The sequence below is a fragment of the Sparus aurata genome, chromosome 8 (assembly GCF_900880675.1).
Source record: "Sparus aurata chromosome 8, fSpaAur1.1, whole genome shotgun sequence".
NCBI lineage: Eukaryota > Metazoa > Chordata > Actinopteri > Spariformes > Sparidae > Sparus > Sparus aurata.
Genome location: NC_044194.1, coordinates 4,558,044 through 4,579,818, shown reverse-complemented (window position 1 = coordinate 4,579,818; position 21,775 = coordinate 4,558,044). Strand labels below are relative to the sequence as shown.

The window sequence follows — 21,775 nt, the reverse complement described above, 5'->3', positions numbered from 1 at the left end:
GTGTGTGTGTGTGTACGTGTGTGCGTGTGTGTGTGTGTGTTATTGGCATGGCAGCAGGCTCGTGTGCGTGCGTGTGTGTGTGTGTGTGTGTGTGTGTGTGTACGTGTGTGCGTGTGTGTGTGTGTGTGTTATTGGCATGGCAGCAGGCTCGTGTGTGTGTGTGTGTGTGTGTGTGTGTGTGTGTGTGTGTGTGTGCTTTCTGTCAGTATCACCTCTGTGCCTGGGATCTTGCAGCGACACAGCCTCTCTAAAGCTCTGCTCTCATGCATACTGGATCCACAGTGTGTGTGTGTGTGTGTGTGTGTGTGTGTGTGTGTCCATTTGTGTGTGTCTGTGCACTGCGGTCCAGCGTTTGCCTCTGTGCAATGTATTCCTGGAAAGCCGATGTAGGAGTGGAGGGGCCAGAGTTAAACCACGGCCGCGGCGAGGACAGCTTTCTGGAAGCCTTCCTGTCGCTGTGAACGAGTCAGAGAAAACAGTTTTTTTCTGTCAGTTATTCTGTCCTGTGCATCCACACATGCAGAGAAGGTCTGCAGCTTCCTCCTTTTTGCACTGACTGGCATCTTTCACTCCATTAGTATGCACGGACAGGCGCTTAAAGTTCACATCATTCTTGCACAACATGCAGCAGCAGGAGGAGGAATGCGGGGAGGGATTGAACTGGAGGGACAGAAGGGGAGAAAAGAGGGGCTCGTGACGAGGATTGCGAAAGAGGCAAGAAAAGCTCAAATTAGCTTAATGAAGGGGCCGCGAAAGGAGCAATAAAATCAGGGGGCATTTAAGGTGCAGGCGATGAATAAGTGCAGGAAGGAGGAATGGATTGAGAGTGAATAGAAGGAAGGGAGGAGGGAGGGGGGGGGTTGTTTTGAACTGCATCAATAAAGCTCCGGCTAATTGTGCCTCTGTGCTCTGCAGTGTTTGTTCACCCTCTTTCCTTCCACCATCCTCCCTCTTTTTTGACTCTTTTCGGTCCCTCCAGAGTCGCCTCATCTTCTGTCAGTCCTCCTCCTCCTCCTCCTCCTCCTCCTCCTCCTCCTCCTCTTCCTCCAGTGGCTGTTGTGTAACTCTGCAGTGACTGAATGAGCAGCAGCAGCAGCAGCAGCAGCGGCGGCGGCGGTGCTGGTGGTGCGATTGATCAGCAGTTCTAGTGCCAGGTTGCTCTTACTGTAATAAACGAGCTTGGAGCCATTGAAACCAACCCTGAGTGCTTTTCAGCAGGAGTACAGGAAACACACACACACACACACACACTGTACCGCACTCCCATGATGTAATCTTACTTTTACCGCTCGTCTGGATTCATCATTTCGTGCTTTTCCCTTCTTCCATCCCTCAAGACCCGAGCACACAAAAGTTAATGAAACATTTTATTTTATTATTAGAGACTTTTTTTTTTTTGGTAGTTGCTCTCAGATGAGCTGGACTTGTCCTTTAATTAACTTCTCGTTACAATCATGGATATAATATATAGTTTTGAAGTTCTCTGTGTCTTCTAATATTTTCAAATAGCTTCATAAGAAATGTATTTTCGGGGTTCGTCTTGACAAGTTCAAGCTACTAAAACACATTACATGTAACCATAAACGCTATTCTGGTTTTAAAATCCAGTCTGGGACGCTTGTAGCACGTCTTCCTCCTTCTCAATGCTCACTCTGTCAGAAAATCACATCTGGTCTTTCCATTTTTTCACTCTTTGTGGTCTGGCCCTCTCCCTGTCTCCCCCCATCCATCCATCTTTCCCCCCCCCTCTCCAGCTCCAGTGGACCAACTTTTTTTGTTTTGTTTTTTAATCCACAAATCCAGACTTGACAAAACATGAGATTTTTGCCTCACCTTAGCTGTGTCTAGTGTAAACACACACCCAGCTGGAGAAGCGGGCTTGCTTCCCCCGAGGGCACGCATACACACTGGAGGCCGTTGCTGGGTGCGGCGATAGCGATCGCACTTTGTCATCGTAAAGCCATTCTTGGTGTCACCTCTGTGTCTGCTCAAAGTCACTTTGAGTTAACCCACCTGTCATTTCCTCCACATTTTGACATTCCTGGCTGCAAACTAATTTCATTGTGAGTTCTCACTGTTTGTTGGAGAGGATGCTGATGCTGAAAATGCCGCATAGCACGGATGTTACTCACGAGCAGGCCAGCGATCATGGTCCATTGTTGCTGGTCACTTGGTCATTGTCCTCACAGCAGCACCTGGTGTTGGGTCAAGAGTTCATGTAGTGCAGAAGTGGCAGATCGAGTGAGGCAGACCTCCAGTTTTAACATCATTACAAGGCAAACAATGATTCTTTTCACTATTGATCACTCTGCTGGTTATGTTTACAGCTGATCATCTGGTCTATAAAATGTGAAAACACTCCAAAACCCAAAGATTCTTTTATTCACTGACAAAAATTCCAAAGAAAAGCAGCAAATCCTCACATTTAAAGGTGCAGTGTGTAGTTTTGCAGAAGATATTGCAGATATTTTTATGCCAAAACAAGCTTAAATAAACTGTCTTCACTTTCATGACTGAATAAATTAAATAAACACACACAACACAGTTTCATACTGTTTAACTTTGTTTATATGTGGCGGACCCTGCCACCTTTTTAGCTTCAAACAGTGTTCTGGGGATCTTAACTTCCTCTAAGAGCAGTTTGTTTAATTACTTATGATTCAGAGTTTGAGTTTCTTCTCCAGAAACTACAAAGTGCCCCTTTAAACAGCTGGAACCTGCAAAAGTTGGCTGTCTGTTTTTTTGATATTTGTTCGACTAATTGATTAATCGATTAGTTGTTGCATTTCTCGTCAACAACCACCTGCACGGCCCTGAAACGTTTAAATCCCAGAAAGTCATCATGTCTTTCTTCATCACTCCACATCCTCTAATAATAATTTAATCCAGTGATATATGTGCTCATGAATTATCAATCAATTCTCTTCCTGGAGCTCAAGCAGCTTCCTGTATCATGAAATGTAAAGTGTGTGTCCTTTACACACACACACACTTGGAGGACTTTGGATTTAAATGGCATTAATGGCTCCTCGTCACTATTCTTAGCCTCAAATCTGTCTCACCCTCCGGGCGGTGACAGGAGCCGTGTTGGGCTGGAGGAGTCTGGTTTGTGTTCGGCATATGGCAGAATATAAACGTGTATTTATATATTTATATATTTATATATTTATATATAGCTCCTCAGATAGGAAACGCTGCTGAAACACGAGAACCTCCTCGGGATTGTGAATGGAGAGAAGGAAGCTGGCGCGCATCGATAACCATTTTTCATAAAGGGCGGCGTGTAACTGTTTTTCTAATGTTTTTTTTCTTACGCGAGCGTCGCTTTGAGTTCGGGATTTGTGCCGCCGAACCGAGCAGGAAGAGGTGATGTGGACGTGGACGCGTTGAAAGAAAAGCTTCAAGTTTCGTCTGGGTGTTTTTCTGGGAGTGGGGAGTAAAAACGCGGCGGTTTGCGTCAGCGCGGGGCTGCGTGGACACAAAGCCTCCGCCAGACTCCCTCTGAAAAACACTCAATTCTTCTCCACAACTCCGGAGCGCACGCATGTCACCGATACGAGCTGTTTTTCTGGGTTTGAATCGAAACGCCTGCAGCCTGAGGACTCGTTAACCCTGCCCCACGGAAACCAAAGGGGACCAGAGGAGGAGGAGGAGGAAAAGGAGGAGGAGGAGGAGAAGGAGGACCGGGAAGAAACGATAGAAAGATAGAAAGAGGAAAAAGGTGTTGGAGGAGTGAGAGAGGGACCGCAAGGAGCAACTCCGTATTGTTCGGCGGTTTTGTTTGCTCTGCAGCCAGAAAGACACACACACACACACACACACAGACACAGACACACTCAGAGAGACAGACAGAAAGACACGGCGGCGTTCGTTTCTTTTCGGGGTGCGACAAAAAGCTGAAACGCCGTCAACTCTGGATTTCTTTATCCGCTTCCTGTCGTCCAGGATGAGGTTTAAGAGGAACGGGTCCTATACGCTAAATAGGTAAGAGGCTGGTGTAACGTGAGCTGCGGTAACTTACTGTAGTAATGTGTTATCCATATGGAGAGGTGGTGGTGGTGGAGGTGGAGGGTGGAGGAGGAGGGCAGCACGTTGTGTTACATGCCGAGCTCATAAATCAGTTCACTTTCTCTGTGATATTCCCTTTTTAAGGCTCAAACTGACTCTATGGTGTCTTTACTTCACTTTAATATGAGTCTTTAACATCTTATAATAACTCTTCAGTGATGCCAAAGAGAGATTTATCATTTTATTGTGCACGCGCACACACACACACACACACACACACACACACACACGCTGCAGTGACACCACAGAAAACTGCTTCTTTGTTGTGGAGAAGAATTACATGCTGCATCCACTGTGTTCATTGAGATTGCATCCAAATATACATACAGTTTATTTTCTGATTATAGATAAGTGGTGGAGGTTGATGATGCTGTCGGGTCCCTGTGAGGGTCCCTGACTTCACCAGTGTGGCGCCCACGTGTAGCGAGCAGGAGAAACCTGTCCGTCTCGCTTTAAGGAGGGGTGGGCTCTCTCTTTCTTTCTCTCTCTCTCTTTCTTTTGTCTCCTCTGTTGAATTTCAGAAAATGATCTCTCCTTTCTCTCGCTCTCCTTCCCCTCCACAGAAGTGCCCCCTCTCTCCGCCCCCCCCCCCATCACCTAGCAACTTTGTACGAGTGCAGCAGTATGTGTGTGTCTTTTCCTCTTTTCCCCCCTCCTAACCCACTTTCCCTCCCTTGACATGATTGCATCGGCCTCTATTCACATCCTGCCGTTTCTAAACCCGGTCACGAGTCGGGTCTGTCCCCCCCCCCCCCCCCCCCCCCCCCCCCGACTCCCCAGTGGTTCTGTCCCACTCCCCCCTCCTCCTCCCTCCCTCCTCCCTCCTTCTCTTCATTGTGTTATCTCTACAAGTCACAAGTTTATAAGAAAAATTCTTTCTTTGTCTCCACAACATCCGCTGAGCGAGCTAGCTGTTTTTTTTTTATTTTATTGCATTCAGTCAGAGCGGATGTCTCGCTTTTTGTTGTTTGTCTGGATTTAATGATAAGGCTCCAAAGTTTGAGGAAGCACACACACACACACACACACGCACACGCACACGCACACACACACACCGGCACGCAAAAGAGACCCACAAGAGGTCGTTGGTATTGTTGAAAGTGACAGTTAATTTAAGGCCAGTTTCACTTCTTACACTTTTCCACCGGCACTCCTCTTCCTCTTTCTCCTTGTAATAAGGCATCTGGCCTTCCGCTGTACTTGACGCACACAAAACCCACTTCCTGACTTTTAGGTGCCGAAACACAAAAGGAGAGCTAACGAGCGCCAAACAGCCGCTTTCATCACACGGTCACGAAAAAATGTGATAACGATGCTTATCGTCGTGTACCCTCCCTCCCTTGCCATTCTGTTCTCACTTAGGAAGTGTGTACAGAAAGTGTGTGTGTGTCGCCGTCCCCCCCCCCCCCCCCCCCCCCCGCCTTTGAGATCAGTGTGTGAGATCACATGCTACACTCACATCTGTGTGTGTGTGTTTGTGTGTGTGCAGGTGAGAGGGATGAGGTAATTAAACTGTGAAAGGGGAGGCCTGTTAGATGCAGCTCCTGGTGACTGGCCCTCCAGGGGGGAGGGGGAGGGGGAGGAGGGGGAGGAGGAGGGATGACGTCATGAGATGTGAAACAGCTTCGCTTTGCTGCTGCAGTTCGTCTTTGTCATCTTTTATCTCATGAGCAGAAAGAAGCAGGCAGAGGAAGGACGTGCAGCAGAGTCAGCTGGTGAATATCCACCATCTCCGGCCTCTACTGTTAAAATCCATCCCCCTGTTCGGGAGCTCTTCTGATAAGTCGCTGACAGAATAAGAGCAGAGCTGTTTCTCCTCTGCGGCTGCCACACAAACGCCGCCTCCTGAAGGTGACTGTCACCTCTGCCTCCGTCGTCTCCCAGCCCTTTTGTCTATGCCGCAGTCGTTTGTTTCCTCTGAGCGGACGGAGGGTTCGATATTGAGCGTCAGCATTCAGTGTCTGCCCCCGTCGCGGTCGGTAAATCCCGCGTTAGCTTCGATCGCGGCGTCACTGCTCCACCTGACCGCCGCGGTCCTCGCGGTCGTTCCTGCACGTGTGTTTTGAAGCGTAAAGAAGGGAGTGAACAGAAAAAAAAGGGGCAATTGGCTGATGAAACGAGGCCCGTGATTCAGTCTGTCCTTCACCTTATTTGCCTCACGCCGTAACAGCAGCGCTCTGCAGTGATTGGCTCGCTTCCTGAGGGCTTGTCTCTGTGCTGGCCCCTCCCGTCCCGTACTGCTGCATCATTTTATGTGAATGAAGGAGTTGCTGTATGCGTGCACCGAATCACCGCGCTGCGTGTTCATTCGCCTCGTCAGTGTTTACTTTCGAGTTGACAATTAGCCATCTGCCGTGGCGACTTGGTCACATATCACCTCGCGTGCAGAAGCGTGACGAGGCTGTCGACTCGCTGCACTGATTAACTTTCGACCGGAGTTGTCTCTGAGTGAGATTTATCCAGCAGTCTGTGTTTGGGCTGCGATGGGTGGAGGTGGGATGTTTAGGATGTATACAGATGGCTGAGATTTCTGCCTCCCAGGGATTGTTTCCCGTCTCTCTCTCTCTCCCTCTCTCTGTGTCCATCTCCCTCTTCCCTGCAGTCCACCCTGTGCTGTCCAGCAGTCAGCAGTTTGTTTATGGGACTCTGTTTGCCAAGCTAATCTTCCCGCCTTTCAAGTGGGAGCCAGCAAGTGAACGAGGGAGAGAGAGGGAGGGAGGGAGGGAGGGAGAGGGAGGGAGAGAGAGAGAGAGCGAGGAAGAGTGTGAAAGTGAAGGCAGGCAGTTGCAGTAGTTGGACAGGAGAGAGAAAGGGCAGCATGCTCAGAGAAGTGTCTGGTTTTTTTTTTGGTTTTTTTTTTGTGCGTTTGTTTCGTCTGAGTCCCTGAACGGCCTCGTCTGCCCGCATCCTGCTCGTCCGTCCGTCCGTCCGTCGGTCAGCGCGTCCGTCCTGCGTTAAACGTCAGACTGTTTCAGTAGCTGCAGGATTACACAAGGTGCTATGCTGGAGCTGCTGCACCTGTAGCCAGGAGAGAGGACCGGAGACTGGGAGGTGAAAGGGAGGAAGGGTGCTGCGGGTCGGAGCCTCGTCACCCCGGCTCTGCTGCCGCCTCGCCGCCGGCTGGATGGGGGTTCTAGTGTGCTGCGACTGCTTCTTCTATCGGTAGTTAGCCAAGTCACTTTAACTGTTTGTTGTCTTTCTCGTGACCCTTCTTTCCTCTCTGCTGTTGTTGTTTGTTGACATCACACTTGGCTTCTTTCATTTTAATCATTCCTCAGCTTAACATTAACATTTTCGGACCTTCATCAACTTCTCCATCTTACCTCTCCTCCTTCCCCCCCCTCCCCTCCGTCCCCTTCACCCTCTCTGTTATGCTGCTGCGGTTTTGTAGGAGACATTTGAGGACAGTGCTGCCGTAGCAGGCAGAGATTCTGCTGTAGTCAGACACACGGCGTATTCTTGACTTGTGGGAGGGGAGGAGGAGGAGGGAGAGGAGGAGGAGGAAGATGTTGAGGACAGAGGGACAGCGGTGGCACACAGCCAGTCTCCTATAGCTGACCGTAGACGAGGAGTGTTAGACGTTGCTGGTTACAACGTTTGTTGAGAAGTTAGCTGGAATGAAATGGCACACAGCCAAATGTCAGCCAGTCAGTGAAGCTTGCCCAACTTTTCCTCTCGTCCTCCTGTGTGCCCCTTTGGCTTTGCAGTGCTGTTTGTCTGGACACTGTGTTCCCTGTGTACAAAGGGGCAGGGATGTGTTTTCTCTTCTTTTTTTTTTTTGGTTGTTTGCAGAGCATTGACTTAACAGACTTTGCTCTTTTTGCTGGATGTTAGCACCAGAATTTGCCCCACAGATATCACGTGTTGGAGAGATCTTTGCCGATTATATTTAAAATCTGGCGCTCGTATAGCTGGTTATTGTGCTTGAAAGAGGGGATAGATGATTTAGGTTCGGCTCTCTGGCAGTCGGAGCAGGATCTGGCTCCCCTCTTTTGTGGTTGTGGGGTTAGCCAGGCTGAGCTTGCCTTAACTGCTGTATAAAGTCTAAATATAACTTACTGGTTCTCTAAGGAGCGTTTTGATGGTGAGTGTAAAATTGTAGCTTTAGCGCAGACACACACAAGCACAGCTGGATTAGATTAGGCCTCGCTGTGATTCAGGACTTTGTTTACACTTCACTGCTTCTCTTAGTATGAATAACAGCCTCTCATTTACGTGTGTGTCATGTATCTGTGAGGCTGCACATGTGTTATATACTGTAGGTCTTGGTTAAATACACACAGAAGCCTTGTGAAGGCAGGGTCTGTGCCAGGAGTACTTATGTTCCCTCCTCCCCCAGTCACGATCGAGGCAGGGGTGGGTCTTCGACCCGATGTCTCACGGGCTCATTAAGCCAAAATGGGCCGTCACGTCTATTTTTAGCATTTCCTCTCCCTCGGCGTCTCCGTCAGCCAATCAGCCGGCCTGGCGATGATGTTATGGCTTGATTGATGTGTGTTCTTTCGGAGGCACACCCATCCAAACAGGTCCTCGTTGACCTCGGTCCCGGCCAGCCCCCCGTCCCCTGGGCTCCGCCGGTGTTTCGGCTTTCAACAGTAGCATTGTGTTGGAGTAGGAACCGCCTGCCAGAAGTGTTGAGACTAATGTTGATCATCCTGTTCTAAAGTACGGAGTGAGTGAAAAGTCTCCCAGCGTATGACGTCAAATAAAATAAGATGAAACTGACTTTCGTTTCTCAGAGGAGCGAAGATTTGGTGGTTGAGCCAACAACGTCTAAAATAGCACGAATACTATAGAATAACAGCTCAGTTTAACAATGTTAACTGTTCTAGATGATCAGGAGCGTTTCTCATCATCACATGCATGTAAACACACCATCATATTATTATTATACTATTATATTATTACCCAGTTCAAGGGAGGATTTGGAATTCATTTGAAGGATTTTCTGGAAATATGCTCTTCCACTTTCTTGCCAAGAGTTAAATGAAAAGATGAATACTACCACTCTCATGATCATCTGTTCAGTTTGGGTAGTTGTGGCTAAGGTGGCTTAGCAGCCAGTTAGCTTAGCATTGAGACTGGACGAACTGGTCGGCTCACAAATAACCTGACTCGCTAAATCTAGAGTTGTTTCACACTTACAAAACATTTAAAAACAAAACTCCGTGTCTCTCATGACGTCAGATGTCTACACAAGACAAAGAGACTTTGTCGAGACACAACTGGCTGCCTGGCATCCTCAGTGTGAAGACACCATGAAGTCGTTACCCCGTGCCAAGGAATAGTTCAGCTTGAAATCACAACTTATCATATATGCATTTTACATCATGTATGCATTATTCAACTTGTTGGTGTTGGTTGACGGTCTGTTTTAGCTCCCTGTTTCCCTCTTTTTCCAGTCTTGAAGTCAAGCTAACCAGCTGCTGTCTTCAGCTTTGGTCTTCTCTCCTAAATCTCTGAAAGAAAGAGAATGAAAAGAAAAATGCAATATTCCCACATGTAGTGATACTTTCGACCTTGAAAAGAGTCTTTGGCACTAAAATAGCATTTAAACATGTTTTAATCTCCCATCCCATGCCTTGTGACACCATTAAAAGTTACTTTAGCATCCTCTCACTGTATTCCCTACAGACTGTACGGACATTGTCACATGTGAACGATTTCTCTCACACACACTCAAACTCACTAGATCAGTTTGCCAGGGCCTCCTGACAGTCCTGAGGCATCTACCACAGCTCAAGTTGAATCCCGGGTCAGAGTTTCATTTCTTCACACACAATGGCACCATGAAACCGAAAAACAATTACATTTTCAGCTCAGTTGTGAGCTCCAGCGTTTCTGTACCCAGATGATGTATCGTTGTTGACGCGTAGCTGGAAAGCAGGCACATTTCGACCCGGAGGGCTCCGGCACATGACAAAAGCTGGAGCGTGACTGTGTTCGCTCGCAGCGGATCAGTTGGTGGATTTTATAACGTGTGGTGCGCAACAATACTTCTGAGTGTATCGTCATACTGTGCGTGTGTCGTGTTAGCAGAGAGGGCCATACTGTTTTCCATGTGTCTCTCATTAGGCTATCTTTGGCAGGCCCGGCTGCGTCCGTAGAGCCGAGGCGCCCGGCTCAACAAGGACACCATTCTCCACCAACAAACCCTGCACTCCTTCCCCTCAGCCCAGCAGACTCCCTCCTCGCGTGGCTGCACTTTACTCAGATCGGGTCGAGGTCGAATCGAGCTGAACAATCTTTTAGGAAAGTTTCTTGAACGATTTGTGCTGACTGGTGCATACAAATCTCCTAAGATTATATTCTATTATAAATCTCTGCCAGGATGCCATTATTTCATTTAGCTGGTCATCTGTTGTTTCATCAAGCAGCATTGTTATTCTGGCTGCAGAAAATGAGACGCTGACAAACAGCAAAAAAAGAGCCGGCTTTAATTGAAAATGAAGGTTTGATCGTTGCTCGACAATCTGTTTTTAGGAAATAACTATTGGAGAATTCAGATCTACTAAATCTTGATTCTGTATAGCTTATTACTGACATCATATCTTTGTCATGTTGATTTGAGCATGCAGAATAAACACATTGCTATAGAAAAGTGATTAAGAAAATAATTTTATTTACACGCACCACACATCCACGCTCAGAACACCAACACCTGACCTACCAAATGGAGCCATGCAGGTATTCATGGCTCCATTTGATAGGTCAGGTGTTGGTGTTCTGAGCATGCATTCACAACATGCGGCCAATCAGATGACGCCACCAGCTACCCCAAGGTTATCATTTGACGACAACACTTAAACAAACAGAGCATGAAATCCATGAGGTTGACACTATTGATTACTTGTTATCAAGCTAAGGTCAGAAAAACTTTGTCAGTAGATTTCCTTCCCTAGTTCCCAAGAACTTCTTCTGATAACTAGAAAAAGCCTTTTCCTCTGTTTAATGAGCCTGAAGGAGTTTCCACCATCTTTTTTTCTTCTTTGGATAATCTTAATGGAGGACAGGTAAACCTGGCCTAAGGTGTGTCCTGTCAGGACATGTGTCACGTTAGACATTAAAGGAGGGACGCTGACCTGCCCGGTGCAGATAGAAGAGGTCTGTCAGTCGTGACTTGACTGACTGTCCTTCTCTGTTTTCACCTGCCCTCCACTCCCCGCGGAGGGCAGACCTCACACACGGGGCCAGTTGCATAACACCGACACTGTGTTGGTGTGTGTGCGTGTGTGTGTGTGTGTGTGTGTGTGTTCAGGAGCAGACTAGTCCTGCTGGCTCAGGAGGAGAAAGAGATGGCCTTGCACTAACCTCGCCTCCGCATTTAGATCCACCAAGTCAGCACACACACACACACAAAAAAGCATTAGGTGTCGTTGCAGCTCTTTTGTTACTGTAACAGCTTGATTCAGAAAAGGAGCAGAAACGCACAGGAGCGGCGCTAAACCACAGCCTGATTAAAACACGGCGTTGGAGCTGATCAGATAAACATCACGGGCAGCGTAGCAAAGTGAGAGTTGTATGCGTGTGGCCGCAGGTGCCCTGAAGGCATGGAAAAACTCATTACAGCTGCTTGGTGGCCCAACTGGCAAGTGGATAATGGCTTCATTGTGTTTGGCTCGGTCTGCAGGTTGTTCAGGTGGCAGGAAAAGGGTTAGACGGAATTCGCTACCAAAACAACAGGCCTGGAGGCTTAGTGAGTCTGTAGAGGTGGCGGAGAAGTCGGTCGTAGCAGTTGTCGCGGCGTTAGCAGCAGCCGTGGATTCTCTGGGAACAAGAGGCCCATTTGAAGGGAGACAGGAAGTGCCTGGGCGCCTCACTTCCTGTTTATCAAGTTTGTCCCAGGCGAGAGTGAGAGGGAGGGAGGGAGGGAGGGGAGGGAAGGGTGGTCTGGTGCAGCCTAATTGAACAGAGAAGGTGGTGGCGAGCAGGCAAACCTTCCTCATTCGCTCCCAAACTAAAACTCACACTCTCACACGCACACTTGCCCGCATAGCTGTGTAATTGCCTCTGTGCTGCAGTGCCTTTGGCAGCTGTGCCCCCTCATTTGTTTCAATTATCTACCATCTGACATGGCGCTGTTACTAAGGATAGGCCGGAGAGGAAGAGAAGAAAACGCAAGACGAGCAAAGTTTTTAAAGTGCCCTCCAGAAATGCAACTTTGTTATGCGCAGCCCGTCATATTTCACACCTTAAACGCACAGCTGGATGCCACTTGCGTCATGATCAGATTCGTGAGTCAGCCCCACACACACACACACACACACACACACACACACACACACACACACACACACACACACACACACACACACACACACACACTGAGCTCCCTCTTCTCCTCCCTCCGCTGTGAGACGATATTGAATCAGAGAGTAGCTGTGGTGAAGAGGCTGCTCCGGAGCGAGCAGGGAAGCTGCTGACTGCAGCATGTTCTGAGGTGACGTTCCTTTCATTTGTTCTGTTCACTTACAGAACCCGGAGGCTGCGGGCCAAACAAAGGCTAACCTTAAATACCCTTCCGTATCACTGAGGCGCCTCTTGATTTCTGCGTGTGTGTGTGTCAGGGGCTTTAGTCGCAGTATTTTCAGTTTTCACCTGTGTGTTGCAGACAGATGTGCGCGCTGCATTAACAGCACCCGCGCCTCCCCCCAGGAGGGGATGATGTCAATGCATAAGCTCATCTCCCCAGGTGGGAGCCAGTTACTCCTCCGACTCCAGCCAATCAGAGGCTTGTTTACACCTGAATCCCCAGACGAGGAAGCAGCCTCACACACGCATGTTCGTTTTCACGGTGTTACGAGCCGCTGATCTCATCCGCTAATAAACTGATCAGATTAGATCGTCCTCAGATGCATCACATCCTTTGCCGTAGGGTGTGATGCATCTGGAGGGCGGAGGAAACTGCGAGCGTCAGCGCTCGTCAGCGAGCGGTGGAGGGGCCTGACGTCCCTGCTGCCGCCGCTCCAAGGACATCTATTGATTTGACCTCTCTTGTGCGTCCTCTCCATCCGTCTCTTTTATTTTCCCGTTCTGACACCGGCAGCAGCTGCCTCCGCCCACTTCCCTCCCTCGCTCTGTGATGCACCATCTGTAGACGTCAGGCGTGCTTTTTGTTTCGTAGCATATGTGTTGGAGAATAAGTGTGCCGCGTGATTGTTTGTGTGACCCTGTAGGAGGACATAAAACGTACATATGGCCGTCTATTCCCCTCCCAGCAGGCTGACACGCTCTAGTGTTTCCTCCACGCCAGTGTCTGACAAAGGGCAGGGCTCTGCTGTGGTTTCACTGTCATCTCAGCGATGCCCTCCAGGCGCAGAACATGCGTGGCTTTGTCCAGGAATCTCCATAACATTTGCTGCCTCTTCTGTTTTTTGTGTTTCTCCCCCTCCCTCCCAATGCGCCCCTTCCTCTCCTCTGTTGTGGCCGCGACGCAGAAACACGTGACTCCGTCGCTGCGTCTTCCTGAACAACACCGCTTTGCTTTTGCTGTCTGCCAAACACGTACACGCTGTCTGTTGTTCCCCTGATTAGGCCACAGGGACTGATATTTACTGACATCCCTACATGATCTCATGTCAGAGCTAATTATCAGAAGACAGATTTGTGGTGTGTGTTGCAGCCTGTGTGTGTGTGTGTTGTGTTATTGCTCTGTGTTATGGGACCTGCTGTGGGCGAACCATCGGTTGTTTTCGAGCTGCTGTTGTTTGGTGGTGCTGTTGTTGTTGTGATGGGTGGATGTCCATGTGAGGGGCGGGTGCTGGTGGTGAAATCATGTCTATCCCTCCAAGTATCTTCCTTTGGATTGGTCCGACTGGTCCGGGAGGTGTTGCTTCATGCCACACACACACACACACACACACACGCAGTCATTAACTCCTCTAAGCCGATTAGAGGTCAAAATGCACAAACAAACTTCCTACGTTGAGCGGCGACTCACTCATATTTTTCCTCCAGCTTTGCTTTTGGTTTGTAAATCTGTTGGCCTCCTTCGGTCCAATGCTTCTCTTCACCTCTTTGCCCAATCCTGGGTGTGACCGCTTCCTCCGCCTTCGTCGACTCCCAGTGTTAATCAGCCGCACACAATGGGCCAGAGTTTCCTCTGATCAGATCTCGTCTAGTCATCAAGGGGATGTGAATTTAGTTTCCTTTTCATTTCTTTTTTTTTGTGTTTGCCCTCTTAGGATTTTTTGGGTAAACTAACGCCCTTGAACTCCGATGGGAGATTTTTCTTACAAGCTTTCCACAGGTCCTTATTGAAATGTCTGTCAGCTTGTGATTGATGCAGGGGTTCTTTCTAAAAGTTTCTGTCAGCAAACATTATGATTGGTTCTACTGATCTCCCTGTAACAGAGCTACAATATGAAACTAGCATATGTAACTAGCCCTTGTGTCGCAGTGTGGCGTGTGGGCTAACTTGGATAGCTGCTTCCAGAAGTGGCGAGTTAAAATCCCTTCCGTGAACGTTACTTTCATGTAATATTGTTAAGTGCATATTCAGCAAGAGCCGAGCTAAAGTTTGGTTGACAAAACGTCCTGAACAGCTTTTTATAATGTCCTGAAAAATGTCTTAAAAGCTCTTAAATATGACTGAAAACTAGTCTCAGCTTTTTATATACATTCATGAGTCATCACTGCTTGAAGAGAACAGCATCGACTGTTTTCAATTCAGGGTAAAAGATAATATATATGAGTGCATTTGATTATAGTTTTTAATCAAGCACCTTGTGAACTGTGGTACTCGGACTGAATGTGTGAGCAGCACTAATGAATTTTAAAGTGTGTGCGTGTGTGTGCGTGTGTGCGTGTGTGTGTGTGTGTGTGTGTGTGTGTGTGTGTGTGTGCGTGTGTGTGTGTGTGTGTGTGGCCTGGGAGGCACTGGCTGTACTCTCTGAAAATGTCCTTGTTCTCTGTGCCTGACTGTGCGGTTGTTGTGATAAGCAGCAGAGCAGCAGATGTGAGTCGGCTGTTTTTTTTTTTCCTTCCTCTTCTTTTAAAAGCCAGAGAGACCCACCGCTGCAGCGATGCTCTCCAAAGATAACGGCCACCGTACAAAACAAGCTGGAGCTGACGGATACGCAGTGTTCGCACTCTCACATGTGTGGACGGCAGCGTTGGCGAGACCGCGTGTGCAGATGGACACGAGTGAATCTTTATCTCGGTAAATGACGTTGGCTTCTGAGAAATTAAAGGGAATCTGACGGCGGAGGAACATAAACACATTAGTCCTCCATTAGTTCTCCTGACGTTTTGAAATCTTCGCAAGAGCTTCATAAAAACTCGGACTGGTCGGCAGAATCAAATAACAATATTTCCTCGATATTGCAATAATATTGCAGGGATGACTGTGTTTCTTACACATATATCAGGGTTCGTACGGGTGCTTGAAATCCTTGAAAGTGCTTGAATTTCAATGTTGTGTTTTCAAGGTCTGAAAAGTGCTTGGATTTTAGTTTTAGTGCTTGAAAGTGCTTGACATTATAACTCTGTGTCTTTTACAAAATTGGGATCAGACTGGATAATTAATTTCTGAAGTTTTTGCTATTATAGAATATAATTTTAGATGTTTACAGCATAATACAATGTACATAACTGTGATAAAAAGTGAAGAAAAAAAATCACAAGTATATATATTCCTTTAGATACGTATTTCACCCCAGCAATAAGGTGCTGGAAAATCTTAAAAATGACCCTTAAAAGTGCTTGAAAAGTGCTTGAATTTGACCTTGAAAAAAGTGTACGAACCCTGTATAGAACAAGTGCCGGGCTGAAATAATAAATAGAAAAACAACATTGCTGTTCGCTCACATGCCAGACAGCCTGATGGGGTTGATTTGTCTGCTGCCGATGCAGGAAATGTAGACATTTCCCCGGAGACAGGCGTCCCTCCAACCTTTCATCTATCATCTCCGTCTGTTATTGTCTGTCCCTGGCGGGTCGAGAGCGCTGCAGGAGTTATGTAACATACCTAGAAAACAGACTGCAGTGCGTTAAGAAGCCGACTAATCTGATTTGACTTGTGCTCTTCAGGCAGCTCGGCGATCTCATCAGCTCGTCTTGAAATCGTTATCGCCTCATCTCGACTCGATGGCTTCTTCGATTCAGCTTCAGCTTCAGGGCGACACGGTGCCGTTCCTTTCTGTGTGTGGAAGAAGATTTCGAACATGTTTCACATAGCTGCCTCATCTCGTTGGCCACGCTCCGTTAGAGCAGAGATGAACTACGTCTGCTCAACGCCAATCGGCTGTTCGGATCGCGATAATTGTTCCACTAGAGGAACATTCTGTACATTCGAGTGTGTTCCGGGAAGAGCTGTATACATGCACATTCCCCAGAAAACGCAAAGGAAATCTGTGACTAAATGCCTTCACTTACGAGTTAATGAGCTGGATCAGGGCAGGCATGCACGGCATCGTAAGAGAAAACAGAAAGCCACCCAGACTGTGTGCTTGAACCCCCCCCACACCCTCCTCTTTATCCCTGCATCATTTGTTTTTAAGACTCACAGACGGTCCCTACAGTGCCGTCTTTGTGTGCTTTGGTTCTGTCCCATTTCTGTTACATCTCCTCGTAGCCTCGTAGCCTCGCAGCGCTGTCACCTGTGTAGTAGTGTTGATGATGTCTGAGCCTGTTCTCCTCCCTGCTGTTGTGTTTTTAGTATTTTTGTATTTATTCCTGGGACCGTGAAAAGACGGCTCTGTCTCCGTTCCTCTCTACACGCACACATCCTGTGCAAACATGGGTGCAACGCGAAGCCCTTTTTTCCCGCCACCACCTCTTCGCTTCCTCCATCTATTCCATGACGATCTTTCTCCTCCATCCTGCCCCCCTCCACCTTACTCTCCACTCGCACACAGACTGCCTCTTGTGCTCCTGAGCAAACAGTAGCATATGTTTGACCACAGCGCTGCCTGCACCTCTTCCTCTACGTCACAAGCTCTTGCCCCCAAAACCTCACCTCTCCTCGCTCCAGTGGTTTCTCCGAATAGCTGCTAAACTGTTGCTTCATTTATATATATATATATATTTTTCATTTTTCACGCTTTGCTTCCTCTTACGTTCCAACGCAACCACACCAGTAGTGGAAAAGTAACTCGTGAAGTTTCACAGTCTTCAAAGGATGCTGTCGTCTGTAGCGCCAGCAAGAGTGTGCGCTGGTTTCAAGTGTCACAGGGTTACACACACACACACACACACACACAGCATCCACACCCTCATAATAAAACCTGGAATGGAAAAGTGGGATGGAAAACTCAGTCTAGCTGTGAGGTTGTGTAAGTTTCAGACAATGTCTGCAGTGAGAGGCTTTTTTCCAAGGGTGGGTTCTGTTCCTGGTGATGTAGCCCTCTCACTTTCTAAAAATGCATCGCTTCTAAACTTCTCTCCAGAGTCAGGTTGCAGCTCTCCAGGTTTAAGAAGGTTTTGTGTTTTGACATCCTTTACCTGATGTGAAAACTGTGCATGAGCAGATGTTGTGCCAGCAGGTGGCAGTGTTGCTCTCACAAGCCAAACCACCCTGCGCACCGTTGTGTTACAGCAGGAGCCGTAATCTGAAGGTAATGTTTTGGTTTCCTTCAGAAATGTTCAGAATTTTATCAGCATTTAGGAGATCAGCAAGTTCAGGTCGTGTGTGTGTGTGTGTGTGTGTGTGTGTCTCAGCCTCAGTGCCAAGGTTATCACAGCCTTCCCAGAAAAAGCCACATTCTTTTCCTTTTTGGATGTTTATTACAGTTCTGGGAAGACCTGGAGCCTTCGGGAACCTTTTCTGTTTCCTTCCAGCAGCGCACGAGGCACAACACATGCACACACCCACAATTCTGTAATTCATATACCACGGCAGCTATTATCAGTTTGAACACTCGCACAGTGATGAGCAGCGATTAAAGCGCTCCGGATAAGAGAAATCTAAACATCCACAGTTTTGTGACGACTGGGCAAACTCCACCTGCCGATGAAGTTCATGTGACATGATCACAAGTGCCAGAACAGCTATTAAATGGTCCAGACTGTGAGATTGTTTTGAACCCCGAACCTCATTTCTGATGCCTCATTTCCACAAACCGTGTACTAGAGCTCGACCGATACTCAATTTTATAGGTTGATACTGATATTAGAGACTAAAACTTAAAGACTTTTCTCATGTTTTCTTGATAATGCTCCATGCACAAATGAAAACAGAAAATAAGTTTCTCTCAGTTTAGTCGGGACCAGGCTAAAGACCAGGACCACACATCCATAACTGAATCTCAAACCCCTCACTCCTCTGATAGAACTCTAAAAGTTCACAGGACACACACTTTCCCACAGTCTCTGCGCCTCAGTCTCTTTTGTCATGTGAATAATCTCATGACGCTGATGGAGCAGCTCCGCCACAGACGGGAGCCATTAGCAGGACGGAGAGCCTCATTACCTCTTTTCTTTTCTACCTGGAGGGCCTCGGGGACAAAGCCATATTCTGGCCGTGCTGCGAACACCTGCGACGCCAGCAGCGCGTCGCAGGTTCCTTCCTCGGGCCGGGCCGCCTCACCCGACCCTCCTCCCACCTTGCCCGCAACCTTCGCGCCTCTGTCAGCTCGTCGATCATTATAGCTGACCTTGCACCTCGCAGTTTGTGTGTGTGTGCGCGCTCTTAAACTTGACACACAGGTGTTTGGCTACTCAGGTGGCGAATTACGAGATGGATCGAGACTCTCCCCTGCTCAGGAATGTAGCGAGGGAGGAGTGCAGCGAGGCATGCTGTGACAACCTCCCACGCTGAGCCAAACTCTCTCCCAGTCCTCTCATCCTCACTTCTGTTATTACTCTAATTCACTCTCGTTTTTCTGTTTTTCGCCTCCCTGCTCATGCCCTCTCCTCAGCCCTCTTCTCCTCTTTCTCATTTCCTCTCTCCTCGTCCGCTGCCTTCTCCCGTTTCATCCCTCGCTCCTCTTCATATTCCATTCTGGGGCCATTCCCGCCGATATGATAGTGGTTAATCTAAGCAGTAACCATGGAGATGGTGATTTATAAACGTCTGGACAGGGGTCTGGTATTTCTCATCTCCTGTCTTCCGTCTCGCTAAAGCCCTCTCTTCCTTTCGCTCATGAACCAGTCCGAACATGGCCTCCCGTCTCTCAAACATACTTGGCTGCTCTTTTCTTTATTGCAAACTTCCTTTTTGAACTCGCTCCAGCGCCAGAACGCATGCAGAAACATCTCGAAATCCAAACTTAACCCGACTTCTTCTAACTGGATTATGACTGCAGCGGTAATTAGGCAGTCGGGTAATATTCCTCTGAGCCATTGCTGCCGCTAAATGGAGCATGAAGTTAAACCCTAATATGTTTGCTCATGAAGTGCACACATCTACCTCCTAAACACGAAAAGCCAAGTCAAACTGAACAGGGATCTTTCTGCTCTCAGCCTCCTTTAGCTCACTCTTCATGTTGCTCTTCTCTCCTTTTGTTTAGCCAGGCTGTGTGTGCAGAGAGCGATGGCATGTCTTTGCATGCAGCCCTTCCCCGACAGGAATGCAAGCGCAAAGAAGGGATGAAGCCAGGGAGGAAAAGATCACGCATGAACAGAGAGAAACAGGACTTCAAGACCTTTTAAAGGTGGAAAGGAAGAAAGTAGACCAAAGATAAAGTGAATGACGGGAGCTGGTCCACCTGTGAAGAGCTGGCTGCATTCATATTGTGTCTGAACAGCCCTTCATATATACAGTATATATATATATGAGTGATAGTGGTAATAACATTGGTGTTTGACTGGAGTACCTAGTTTGATTCTAGTTATTCTGGCCCCAGTTTTCTTGGCACATGCAGAAACATGCGTCATACATACTCAGTGTTTCATGAAGCGCACTCGGGCCAGTTTGAAGAAAACGGAGGGTAAAAGCTCGGAGTCGGTTCTGGGACCTCGATCAGCCGGTTTGTTGGGATGCTGAATATGAATGTTTCAAAGCTGATATCGATAGTTTGACTGATTCTTATGATACTTACGATACTGATGACTGATCATTTTACATTTGAACAGTAGTTTGTGCAGACCTGAGGGTAAGAAAGGTCACGATACAGTGAGAAATGATAGATGAAAATTACCCCGTTCAACATAATTGAGATTCTCTATTTTATCCTGCCAGTAATCAAATATTCCTAAAACTTTAATCAAAACTACAATTCTACTAAAACATACTGCAATCACTTAAACTTTACATTTAGTTAGAAACATATATTTTTTGTGAGAAACAAACAATCAAAGAATCTTAAATATTGATAAATCATAACGTCTTCCTGCACAAATAAAGGATAAAACTGTTGTTAACTTCATCTCAGAATCAGAATGAGATTTATTGCCAGGTATCTCTGTAATCTCTGTGACCTTTTTATACTTTGGAAGAGTCAGACGGATTATTTTTTTGGTTATATTTGCATCTCTTTAGTGACGGGCGCAGATACAGCACCCGGCCGTGTGATTGAGCAGGTTGGTTTTACCGGTTGGGTCGTTGGGTTCAGCGTGCAGAGTGCGTCCCGGCCCTGCTGACCTCTATCCGGGCCTATAGAAAACCCCTCTGGCTGTAAAGACCTTCTGTCTGCACTGTTTTCACTGGCTAAGACCTTACCTAAACATGCTACACCACTCCCACACACCCAGAACACATCGCCAAACGAAGGTCTTACAGAGCAACTTGGAGCTAGCTCTCATTTTTATTTATTCATTTCGGGGGTTTTGGATTTGGTTGGGTGCCGGACCCGTCCATCATTTGGATCCCAGCTACGATTGGCTGGAGACTTGCCGTGGCAGCGTCGGGGTGAGCTGTTGCCAGGCCCCAAGGCGCATCTGCTGCAGTTGTGACTCATCTACCGCTGGCCTGGAATCAGTGTTTTCTTTGTCTCAAATAGGTGGAATGTCCACTGACTTTCATACCCAACCTGTTGGGCCGGCCATCCATCTGTCTCGGCAGTGAAAGGAGCACTGCAGGCCAACACACTTTCTCCAAAATGTCCCACTCATTTGGACCTTTGTTTGTAGTCCAGAGTGTCTTTCATGTTCAGCAGTCTTTCTTAAATTTCTGAAATACCAATGTGACATATTTATTTCAACAAAGGACCGACCGCCTCCAAACTCGTGACGTCAAACACAGAAAAGAATTTGAACTTGTTGAAATTTTATCTCCCTTTATTTCCCCGTGTGTTATCTTCTGATCTGAGCAGTCAGTGTTGTAGGCGCTCATTGTTATATCTTCACTCATCAGTCACAAGGCCGGTGACGTCACTGTGTCGCCATGAACAGCCTTTATTTCATCTCCTCCCCTCTTTTCAAATGAGCGTCGTGTTTTCTAATGAAATTTACCGTCTGTGTCTCCAGGGTGGTTGTCTTTTGATGAGGTTAAGATACTTGAAGCGGTAATTAAAGTCAGGCTACAAGTGGTTCCACCTCCAGACTCGCATGTAGGTTTAATTAATCAGGAAATTGTTGTTCTTCACGTACATCACAATTCGTCTGATAGTTAAAAAGTTCTTTTAAGTCTCCCCGCAAGTTCTTACGTGACCTCAAGTACGCATCTCCCACGAACAAATACGTATGTGATCAGAAGACGCGTGTTTTAACTCGTATTTATGAGCCTCGTCCTACAGCACATACGTTTTCCTTCCGTGAAAGGCTGGGCGTGCCGATGCCAGCAATCGTTACTCCGCAGAAACATCTGGTTCGGTGAGATCAGGTGGCA

The 21,775-nt window shown here is 47.5% G+C and overlaps 1 protein-coding gene across 4 annotated transcripts in view; it reads left to right on the top strand.

Moving 5' to 3' along the window:
* mob2a (MOB kinase activator 2a) overlaps positions 1 to 21,775 on the top strand; it is a 62,157-nt gene that overhangs the window by 22,208 nt on the left and 18,174 nt on the right. Inside the window, exons 1-2 of one of the 4 annotated variants that reach the window (XM_030424692.1) lie at positions 7,105 to 7,230; positions 15,069 to 15,229. The exons of 1 other annotated variant lie outside the window; for it this stretch is intronic. In XM_030424692.1, the coding sequence (XP_030280552.1) occupies positions 15,093 to 15,229 (137 nt within the window). In that variant the 5' untranslated portion in view covers positions 7,105 to 7,230; positions 15,069 to 15,092. Of the gene's footprint in view, positions 1 to 3,211; positions 3,985 to 6,918; positions 7,231 to 15,068; positions 15,230 to 21,775 lie in introns of those variants that run through there. 2 more of the 4 variants (XM_030424689.1, XM_030424690.1) reach the window with 2 other exon arrangements.